Source organism: Propithecus coquereli, unplaced genomic scaffold (genome assembly GCF_000956105.1).
Source record: "Propithecus coquereli isolate 6110/MARCELLA unplaced genomic scaffold, Pcoq_1.0 Scaffold339, whole genome shotgun sequence".
In the NCBI taxonomy this organism is placed as follows: Eukaryota; Metazoa; Chordata; class Mammalia; order Primates; family Indriidae; genus Propithecus; species Propithecus coquereli.
Window position 1 is genome coordinate 1535071 of NW_012149052.1, and position 12122 is coordinate 1547192.

Sequence of the window (12122 nt, forward strand, 5' to 3'; positions counted from 1 at the left end):
GGTACTGGTCTGTGGCCTGTTAGGAACTGGGCCAGCGAGCAAAACTTCATCTGTATTTACATATGCTCCCCATCAGTCACATCACCGCATAAGCTCTGCCTCCTGTCAGATCAGTGAGGGCATTAGATTCTCCTAGGAGTACAAACCCTACTGTAAACTGCACGTGTGAGGGATCTAGGTTGCCTGCTCCTTATGAAAATCTAATGCCTGATGATCTGAGGTGGAGGTGACATGGTGATGCTAGTGCTAGGGAGCAGCTACAAATACAGATTATAGTTAGCAGAGAGGTTTTACTGCACAATAAACGTAATGCACTTGAATCATCCCGAAACCATCTACCCCCACCCTCACCCCACCATCCGTAGAAAAATTGTCTTCCATGACACCAGTCCCTGGTGCCAAAAAGGTTGGGGACCACTGCTTATACCACAAAGCATAGTGCCTTGTAGAGAACAGAGAAACAGATATTTATTGACCTATTACTAAAATCATCTTTGTTCTTTAGGTGAATTTTTCCTCTTTGGATATTCATTTACACACTGAAGCACTTCTGAATACAATAAATTACCTTAATAATATCCTTCCACAATCAGAGGAAAAATCAGCCTCAGTGAATATTATAGAGACTGAAGACAAAGGAGATGTCATTAAAAAACTAGGTATGTTTCTTTAGAATTCAGATTCAAATTTTTTTACCTAGTAGATCAATAAATCTAGGCTCTGGCTTTATTATTAATTTATTATATTGGCTTCATAATTCTGTTGCCTAGGTTAATATCTAGAAGGATTCATTATATAACAGGTTAATTTTAGAAAATGGTAAAGGAAATTGATTACTACTGAAGAAAATGTGGCTTTGTTTATTATATATAATAATTAGTTTTAGTTGACAATTATACAGCATAAGTATTTGATTTAGATTAAAATTTATGCATGTATTCACACCTAATGGGTGCAGTGCTCACTCTCTGGGGGATGGACACACTTGTAGCTCTGACTTGAATGGGGAAAAGGCAATATATGTAACCTAAACATTTGTATCCCTGTAACATGCTGATAAATAAATGAATGAATGAATGAATGTTCTGACTATAAAGAAAAAAAATTATGCATGTAATAGCATGATTGTTTTAGATTAGAAAAATGTGACTAAAAATTTGACTAAATTTTGAGTAATATTAGAGCGTATTTTTTAATCAGAGTACAGTACTTTTTAAGCAATGGAAAGTTAAAATTTTGATAATGATAAGTATTGCCTAATAATCAGCTATCAAAAGATTTAGGAATTTATAGCTACAGTTTCTTAGTTTCAAATGTTTAGTCTCCTCTAGAAATAGTATTTTGTCTTTATTTGCTTTTGTTTTCATTAGATTAGATTTTTTTTTGTTTTAGAATTCCCAGTTAAGTAAGGAATGTCATACCTTGTTTTCAACAGAATTGCAGATCAGGGTTTCTCTAATACTGCTACTTGCGGTGGTATTTCAGTTACTTTGTATCTATAGTGAGGTAACTACTAAAATTTCTTCCTTGTGTTTTACAATATGACCTTTTTTTGCAGCTTTTAAATTATCCACAAATGAAGATATTATTACCTTGCAGATTTTAGCAGAATTATCGTGTTTACAGATCTTTATTCAAGATCAGAAACGTAAAATTTCTGAAATTAAGATTGAAGGTAATACAATTTTATAAAAAATAAATTTAGAACTATTAAATGAAAGAAAAGGCAATTAGTCATCCTTTTATTCCCTTAGGACTTGATTCTGAAATAATTATGAAACCTTCAGTAACTGAAATAAATGCAAAGCTAAGGAATATAATTGTTTTGGATTCTGATAAAACAGCTGTATACAAAAAGGTAAGAATTTGTTTTTATTAAGTGTTAATACATCATTAAATATAATTGTATTTTAAGAGTGGTCATAGATATCAATTAGATAGACAGTTGTTGGAATTTAACAATGTGGCTTATTAGGTCCATGGATTTTGAAGTCAGGCATAATTAGAGTCTTATCTTAGCTCTGCTCCTTAATAGCTGTGTGACCATTAGCAAATTTCCTAATCTTGGATTATGTTTGTTTATTCGTAAAATGAGGATTTTCGTAAAATGAGTATCTCATAAACGAGGTAAGTGTAAGTAATGCTCCTGGAGCAAAGTTTTGGGAGGGGGCTTGGTAAATACCCTTTTCACTATTTTTCTTTTTGTTCTCTTCAAATACTCTGACCCTTGTAATACATTTCAGATACAGCAGAGGATCTGAAGTCTAATTCAATAGTGAGATTTTTTTAAAAGTTTATTTTCATGAATGATTTACTAGTATAGCTGCTATAATCCTAAGAGAGTCATTTGAAGTGGTTAGTGGTTGAAGGGCAGGTAATTTGTTACTGAGTGTATACCAGTAAGGTTCCTTACTGTTGTGGAGTTGGCCAGGTAATACTGAATAATGAGGCATCTAGGTAGGATGGTATATTTAAGAGAGTGAAGAGAATAGCAGGTAGCAGGATCAGGAGAAGCTGAAGTACATGTTGAGTCAGGAAGTTAGCATTTGGAATATGGTAGGAAAGAAGGAAATAGATAAATTAGACTTAGCCAGTAATACTGATGACATAGTGATGACCTGATTTTAATGTTTAAAAAAAATCTTTATTTCTTATATCTTCTTCTTATGGCTTATTTAATGTGGGATAAAAAGAGTTTGAAAACATCAAAGGGGCATAGCTCATAGGAATAAGGAACAAGAAAATTTCCAGAATGGTTTTATTTTCTTCTATTACTTTTACTTTAAAAATCATAGTATTAGAGCATTTTTTTTTTATTTCAGCATATGGGGGTACAGATGTTTAGGTTACGTATGTTGCCCTTGCCCCCCCCCAAGTCCGAGTTTCAAATATGTCCATCCTTCAGGTGGATGCACTCTTTGTGTATGCATATACCCGTCCCCTCCCCCCTCCCCCCTGCCCAACATCCAATAGATGTTATTCTTATATGTGCACTTATGTGTTGATCAGTTAATACCAATTTGATGGTGAGTACACGTGGTGCTTGTCTTTCCATTCTTGGGATACCTCACTTAGTAGAATGCGTTCCAGCTCTATCCAGGAGTATGTGAGAGAAACAATCACCATTGTTTCTTAAAGCTGAATAGTACTCCATGGTATACATATACCACATTTTATTAATCCACTCATGTATTGATGGACACTTGGGTTGTTTCCACATCTTTGCAATTGTGAATTGTGCTGCTGTAAACATTCGGGTGCAGGTGTCTTTCTTATACAGTATCATTTGCTCTTTTGGGTAGATGCCCAGTAATGGGATTGCTGGATCGAATGGTACTTCTACTTGTGTCTCTTTAAGGTATCTCCATATTGCTTTCCACAGAGGTTGCACTAGTTTGCAGTCCCACCAATAGTGCATGAGTGTTCCTATCTCTCTGCATCCACGCCAACATTTATTGTTTTGGGACTTTTTGATAAAGGCCAGTCTCACTGGAGATAAGTGATATGTCATTGTGGTTTTAATTTGCATTTCCCTGATGATTAGAGATGTTGAGCATTTTTTCGTATGTTTTTTGGCCATTATTCTGTCTTCTTTTGAAAAGTTTCTGTTCATGTCCTTTGCCCACTTTTTGATAGGGTTGTTTGATTTTTTCTTGTTGATTTAGTATTAGAGCATTTAAGTAGTAGATTATCTATTTTATTTTCCCTATCTAGAAAGTAAAGCTCACAGAAATAAAGGTATCTGCTAAAAGTCATACAAGTAGTTAGTGACAGAACCAATGCTATACCCCAACCTATTGATTTTTTTTCTCTGTAATTTTATTTTTAATATATCTACAAGGTTAAAAATTCAATTTACACAAAGCTACAAAATGAAAAATCTCTGTCTCAGGTCTGTCTTCTTGCTCCATTCCAATTTCCCTTCGCTGTTTTTTGACTTGATTCCAATGTACATGGTTTTTAAACAAATCGCCTTATTCAGTAAGTCTCCACATGTCAAAGAACCAGAGAGACACAAGCTTTTTGCCCTATATCAGAGCTTCATAATCCTTGTGCCAGGATATACAAGATTGTGCCATGAATAGGTTTTAGGTATACTGATACATTGAGCCCCTCAACTTTGAAGGTTGGAGCCCTCAGACCATTTGACTCTGTCCTGAAGAAGTATCCTTCATTTGCTGTAGCACCATCGTACAAATACTGTTGTTATTTGTGCATGCCATATGGTAAAATGGATTGTAGCTGACCTGGCCATCTCATAAAATAAAATGTAATAGTAAGTTAGCTTCTTATGTCTTTTTTATGGAAAAATGTTTTGAAAGTGAAGGTTTTAAAAAAATCTAGTTTATAACACTCGCTATTTAGTGTGGTAGGTACGCAAGTGTTTCTAAATATTCTGTACTTCTCTGGCTTTGTTATTAGATTAATACTGGCTTATAAAATGAGTTCAGAAGTGCTTTCTCCTATTTTCTGAAAAATTGTTGTAGAATTTGCATTATTTCTTCCTTAAACATTTGATAGAATTCACCAGTAAAAATATTTTTTGTATGTGTTTGGGGCTGGGGTTCAGTTCATTCAATTTCATTTTTTTCCGTATGGCACTTAATTTTTTATTAATAGTATTTATTGAAATAGCTATTATTTAGCTTATTTGTCACAAAGCCCATTGAGATCAGAACTTCATTTTTTGGTTTTACCAGAAAGAAACTGAACTATGTAACTTCTAGAAATCACACAACTAGTAGAGCTTTATCTGACAACTAGATGTTAAGAACCATTCAGGCTCTTTATACAGTTGGCACTCCATTTCCATGGTTCCACACAAGGGGATTCAACCAACCTTGGATAGAAATATTTGGGAAAAAAATGAAAAATAATAATACAACAATAAAAAATAATACAAATTTAAAAGTACAGTATAACTATTTACATTGTATTAGGTACTATAGGTAATCTAGAGATTATTTTAAGTATACAGGAAGATGTGCTTACTACACAATTTTATTCAAGGGCCTTGAGCATCCACAGATTTTGGTATCCAAGTAGGTCCTGAAACCAATCCCTCTTAGATACTGAGGGATGACTGTTCTCGTAACCATTTTATACTGACTCTCAATTCCATACTGATGTAATTATTAAGTTTAATTCTTAAGCTCTATAATTAATCTTCCACCTTGTTTCTCTTCTATAATGCTATGACTGTTCTTGACTTTTGTTTTTCCACATAAATTTTTATACCTTCTTGGTTGAATTTAACCATTTGTGATTATGGAATGTACCTTTCTCTCTTTGGTAATTCTCCTTGTTCTGAAGCCTACTTTGGTGGTAAAATAGCCACTCTAGGTTTCTTTGACCAGTGTTTGTTTACATGGTATATCTTTGTCTATCCTTTAATTTTTATGTATTATTTATATTTAGATCTTGCATTTTTGTGCAATCTGACAATCTCTTGACTTTAAATTTGTGTTTGGACCATTTAAAAAAAAGCAATTATTGTTATGCTTGGATTATAATCTGATACCTCACTGATTGTTTTCTGTTCTCTAGTTGTTTTGTTCATTCTATTCTTTGTATTTTCCTTTTTGCCTGATTTTGAATTATTAATAATTATGATTCATTTTATGATTTCCTTTGGCTTTATAATATATATCTTTAATCACAGTCTATGTTCCGGTAATATTTTACTGTTTTACGTATAGTGTAAGAATCTTACGATACTATACTTCCAATTCCTATTTCCTTCTTTCTTGATATTATTGTCTTATGCTTTATTTTTATACATGTTGAAAACCTACAATACATACCTACTGATTTTGGTTAGTCAGTTTTCTTTACAGCAATTAATTTTCTAAAGAAAATGTTTTATATTTCTCTTCATTGTAACCATTTCTGGAACTCATTTCTTCATGTAATTTCTGTCTGTATTTCTATCTGAAGGACAGTCTCATTTCTTATAATGCAAGTCTGCTGGTAATGAATCCTCTGAGCTTTTTAAGCAGAGATGAGAAGGGAGCTGGAAAAAATCCTTTATTTTACCCTAATTTTCTGAGTAATACTTTTCCTGGATATAGAATTCTGGATTGGTAGTCCCTTCTCCATCTCCCTACCTCCCCACCTTTCAAACTGTTAAAAAAGTGACTCCATTGTACTTTGTTATACATAGTTTTGATGAAAAGTATGTTATGTATCTTATCTTTGTTCTTCTGTGTGTAAGTCGTCATCTTTTCTGAGTGGCTTCAGGATTTATGTATTGTGTGTCTAGGTGTGTGTAATTATGTTTTGATATTTGTCCTGTTTGGGCTTTTCTGAGCCACTTGGATGTATCTGTCTTTCATTATTTTTCATTAACTTTTTAAATATTTCATCTGTCTCTGTCTCCTCCCCCCTCCCCCCTACCCCCGCCATCGCTCCCTTTCTCTTCCTCCACCTCTTCCCTCTTCCCCTTAGATTCCAAAAATTCCTGTTAGATTGATTCCTGTTTAGATGTTGTCCCACAACCTTTGGACACTCTCTTCAACTTTTTTCCTATTCTTTTCTTAATGCATTTCAGTTTGGATAATTTCTTTTAACCTATTTCCAAATCCACTGGTTTTGTCCTTGGCTTTAGCACTGAAGATACTCTTCATCTCTGTTACCATGTCTTAAAATCTTTAATATTTCCCTTTGACTCTATTCTTTTTTCCATTTCTCTGCTGATATTCATTATCTGTGCATGTTTTCCACCTTTTCCATTAGAAGCCTTTACCATATTAATTATAGTAATTTAAAATTCCCCGGCTAATAGTTTGAATATCTGTGTTGTAGGCAAGTCTGGTTCTTTTGATTGCTTTATCATTTGTTGGGTTTTTTTTGCTTTTATGGAGCATCTCATAGTTATTGACTGAATGTCACACATCATGTATAGGATAATAGAGACTGAGGTAAATAGTATTTATGTGTGGAAATGGGTATGCCTTTATTTCTGCCAAACTGTTAGCTTGGGGAGTTGAGTCAGTCTGGTGGAGAGTCAAGCTTGGTTTGAATTTTCTTATTTTATATGATTCCCTTCACTACCATTACTGCTTCAGATTTCTTCAGATGTACCTCATGCTTTTAGGGTGAGTGAGGGCTAGGTTGCTAAGATTTCTGTACCAGGCTCAGCCTTTGACCTTTCCTCTACTATCATGCCTCATAAAATTCTCTTTTCATTCTCTTGGCTTTTTCCTTGATGTTGGATACTCCTGCTGCTTGTTCCTTACAGCTTACAAACTTGAAGGTAAGTATTTGAGAGAAGGGAAGTGGAAGTGGTTTGAGTAGGCTTGTCAGTTGTCCTGGTCCATTTTCAGTACTCACCTGTTTTTCTGTGTCTCAGAAATGGAGCATTCTTGGTGATCCTGTCCCTCCTTTCCATGATGTCTGACTAGTATCTTTGGTGGTTCCTATGTGGGATTGCATGTCTTTCCCTGCCCGAGCAGAAGAAGACCTCTAATGGTCTGGTCCTAGGAAGGTTCTTGTTCTTCCCCCAGCTGCAGAGAGTTTTATTTTTTTCCCTGGGATTTATCTTTTCATCTGTGACCTGAGGACATGAAGGTTTACTACCCTTCTTCTGTCTTAAAGCTTTTCTTCTGAGAAGAGGATAATTTTGGTACTGCTTTGGGGCCTTTTCTGCAGTAGAGCCTCCTCCTCTTTTCCTGTACCTAGGAAAACTTTCTCTGTTTTTCTCCTTTTCCCCTATTCTTTCTCATGAGCTCCCAGCAGAAGCTCATGAAGTGACTGCAACTGAGTGTAAACTCCTCTTTTGTCTGAGGTTCCCAGGGAATTTGTATCTGACATTAGTCCACAGTCAACCTTTGTTGTTTAGCTGAATTATTCTTTCCTAGATTCTGTCTCTCCTTGAAGGTGCCTAAGTTTTTCCTTAGATTTTAGGGTGTTTTGTTGTCCTGTGACCTCAGATTTCTAACAGTTTTAAGAAAATTATGAGTTTGTAGTTTATCTGGGCTTTTTCTTGTTGACAGGATTTGGAATGACTCTCACTCCATCTTTGTGCATTCTAAGCAGAGGCAGAACTATAGACTTCTCTTCAGCTCCATCTTGTACCTCAACTTTCAGAGGTCCTACATAGCTTGGTTTCTGAGGATCTTTGTTCTGTGGTTGGCATTCATTTGTCGATGGCTCTTCAGTTCCCTGTTCTTGCTTCTAGCATTCAGGAGAGTGGAGAAAGCCATAAACTAAGTTAGTTAGTGTTCTGTTCATGAGCAAATTTTTTTTAACATTTTACATATCCTGTTGTCGCCACCATTTTTAACTGGTATTGCAGAGCTTGAGGTTTTAAACCATTGTAGGTAATTTCTGGTTGGCAGTTAAGATGGCTCTTCTTGAACTAATAAGGAACAGAGGTATAGAAATAGGAGGAGATTCCTTTGAAGAATCTGGAAAATCTATTCACATACCTCAAATCAAGAGAAGTAAATTTCAGTAAGTTGTAGTGTACAGTGTTTTTCAAACTTTTGACGGTAAATCAAGAAATACACTTCAGTATAAAAGTACACATGCAAAATGAAAATGCATATTCTGGCCAGGTGCGTTGGCTCATCCTAGCACTCTGGGAGGCCAAGACAGGAGGATTGCTTGAGGTCAGCAGTTTGAGACTAACCTGAGCAAGAGTGAGACCCCGTTTCTATAAAAAAATAGAAAAATTAGCTGGTCTGGTGCCAGGTGCCTGTAGTCCTAGCTACTCAGGAGGCTGAAGCAGGAGGATTGCTTGAGCCCAGGAGTTTGAGGTTGCAGTGAGCTATGATGACATAACTGCACTCCAGCCAGGATGACAGAATGAAACTCTGTCTCAAAAAAAAAAAAAAAAAAAAAATGCATATTCTTATCTTTTTTCTTCTATTCTCCATTTGAAAAAAAAAAAGCTGGGCCAGACCCACTAAATTGATTTCATGACCCACAAAGAGAGCTGCCACCACCAATTTGAAAAACTTTGCAGTGTAGATTCCAATAAAACAGAATTGTTGCCTCATTTGTACTTGGCTTGCATAAACTGGAAGATTGTCCAAATATGTGTATATGTTTTGTTAACTTGCGCTTTAAGTTTGTACTGAAGGCACATCATTTCAAAAATGGATTGTGATAATTGAATTTTCTCTTGTTAAGGCTGTTTATATCACTGGAAAAGAAGTTTTCAGCTTTAAAATGGTTTCTTACGTGGATGCAACTGCTAATTCTGCATACACAGATGTGAATGTAGTTGACATTCAGGTTAATTTAACAGTTGGTTGCATTGAAGTAGTTTTTGTCACAAAATTTCTATATTCTATATTGGTAAGTATTTTAATAAATTATTTTTTATTCTTTTATGCTAGGTGGAAATTGCCATATGTCAGACATAGATGAAGAATAACAAGAATTCCGTTCTTGATTTTTTTCTCCTGATTGTTATAATTTTCCTGGTACCACTTATGATGACTGAAATGTGTAGTACTTTTATATATAAGGTTTTATGTAACATCATTTTCACATAGGAATACCTATATATGCACATTATATATCATATATGTTATATATTAACTGAAATCTTCATTTTACACAACATTGGCTTAAGTCTTTGTTTTTCCTGACTTAAGAATTCTTAATGGTGACATGAAACCAAAACAAACTTCAAATATGTATATGCAGTATTTTTTAGTTAGATTTGGAAGTCAGGGAAAACAAGGACTTAAGCCAATGTTGTATAAAATGAAGATTTCAATTAATATATAATATATATGATATATAATGTGCATATATTTAATAGGTATGCCTATGTGAAAATGTTATATAAAATCATCTATTCTAAAATTACATTATTATAATTATATTTTATTATATCTAAATTTTGGTATATAAGCTAGATAAATCTAAGGCTGTAATAGATAAATAGGCCAACTATGGCAATTCTTATAAGCAGGGGAGGGTATTTGTGTATTTACTTTGGTATATTTGGGAATGTGGAGCCCTTTTTTGTTATTTCAGAATTTCAAGTTGATTCTAAATAATGTTGCTGTTTTTGTGTTCTTTTAAATTGAGGCTACCATGCAATTTTTCCTATAGCCATAAAATATTTTTGTACACAAAAATGTAGAGATGAATAGGTATTCCTAGTTAATTTCTTTGTATAATCAAAAACATATGTCACTGAGCCTTCTTGTAATAGCCTTTACTTAGAAATTACTGAAAATGTTAAATTTTTTTTCTTTGAACATGAAAGTTAAGTATAACTCTAAGTAATTTTATGTCATTGAAGTATTTTTTTCTGGAATTCAGAAATTAGAAAACTTATTTGAGAGTTATTAAAGGAACATTTTATTTGCTTTTTTTTTCTTTAATCTTAGAAATATAAATAAGCTCTCTGGCCACTGAAGTTGTATAGGGAAGTATGATGGTTTAGCCATTGGGCAAAGAGAAGCATTAAGGGAACAAGATATCAATAAAACATTCCAGTATCCTCATTTTGCTTTGCTCCAGGGACTAGATTTTTATTTTATCTATATCTTTGTGTTTCTTAATTTTTGCAGTAGAAAATTAATATTTAACATAGACAATCAGATTTTGAATAAATTATGCTTGTACTAAGTAAAAGTTTTTTTATGGAGGTAAAATCATAAACATCAATGTGTATTTAATGTCTTATTTATTAATTGTAACCTTGTGAATATAATTGTTATCTTTATAGGCTTTTATAGATAATTTTCAAGCAGCTAAACAAGCCTTTGCTGAGGCAACTGTTCAGGCGGCTGGAATGGCTGCTAGTGGTGTAAAAGAACTGGCACAAAGGAGTTCCAGAATGGCATTGGATGTTAATATCAAAGCCCCAGTTGTGGTCATCCCACAGTCTCCAGTTTCTGAAAATGTTTTTGTTGTTGATTTTGGACTAATTACAATGACAAATACATTCCATATAGTAACAGAGAGCCAAAGCAATCCCCCACCTATTATTGATTTGATAACAATAAAGCTGAGTGAAATGCGACTATACAGGTAAGCTTTTCACAAGTATATTTGTGTAAAATGCAGTCTTTTTCTAGCTTTTACATTAAAGGCTTTGGTATCTTGAGTATTCTGTTTAAAATAAGATTTTATTTTATTATAACTGTGATTTTGTGATTCTCCCTTAGGTATTTTTTGGCAAAATCAATAATAAATCTTCAGGGTTTTAAAAACCTAGAAAGTATTTGATAATTTCTCCGTAGATAATTAGGAAAATGGTAATAGTTATTATTTGAGGAAGTATATTTGTGCTTTCTGTAGTTCTTTAAAAATTGTAAGGCTGTGGAAGAAATGGGGGGATTTCTCATAGAGTACATTTATTCACTTTGCAAACACACTGTCACTCAACTGCTCTGTCAGCTTTGTGCTGTGGATCCCATGCTCTAATTGAAACAAACAAATAAACAGTAGCATATAACCTGGTGTAATCCTGAGCATTGAGTAGGGGAGTAAATGAATATTCAAATAGTTCCAGAGCTTTTATACTGTGTCCTCTGTGTTTCTGTGCTGTTTCTAATCAGCTGTTCTGGATTTAGTGTCCTATTTCTTTTCCAATTTGAATTCACCTCTGTAGTTCTCATTTGCCCTATCTTTCTTCCTGTCATTTTTCTTTGATCTCATTCTGTTATTTATCTTTTCACTTAACTAACTCTCAATCTCTACTTCTTTTTGGCCTCTGGCTGATCTGTTTTTCCTTCCTCCCCTTTTTTCCATTAATTGAATATTTTTAAAGCAGCTTTATTGAGAAATAATTGAGATACAATAAATTGCATATGTTTAATGTATACTGAAAAGTTTTGACATACATTTGTGACAGTTTATGTGCAATTATATTATTTCTTCCTTAAATAGTAAGTAGAATTCACTGATGAAGCTGTCAAGGCCTAGAGTTTGCTCATGGGAGGTTAGTAAAATATTAATACAATTTTCATTTCCTTAATAAACTTAGGGCTACTCAAGTTATTTTTTCTTAAGTGATCTTTCCCAGTTTTTTAAAAGGAATTCGTTCATTTGATCTAAGTTGTAGAATTTAATGGCATGAAGTTTTTCATAACATTCCCTTCTTATTTATTAATATATGTAGTAATGTCATCTCACTTTTTTTTTTTTTTTTT

The 12122-nt window shown here is 33.8% G+C and overlaps 1 protein-coding gene across 1 annotated transcript in view; it reads left to right on the top strand.

The window, feature by feature from the left end:
* The window catches only part of VPS13A (vacuolar protein sorting 13 homolog A (S. cerevisiae)), a 262251-nt gene that overhangs the window by 93232 nt on the left and 156897 nt on the right, over window positions 1-12122 (top strand). Inside the window, 5 exon segments of the mRNA XM_012650655.1 lie at window positions 450-659; window positions 1559-1675; window positions 1755-1858; window positions 9136-9303; window positions 10694-10998. Coding sequence (XP_012506109.1) covers window positions 450-659; window positions 1559-1675; window positions 1755-1858; window positions 9136-9303; window positions 10694-10998 — 904 coding nt within the window.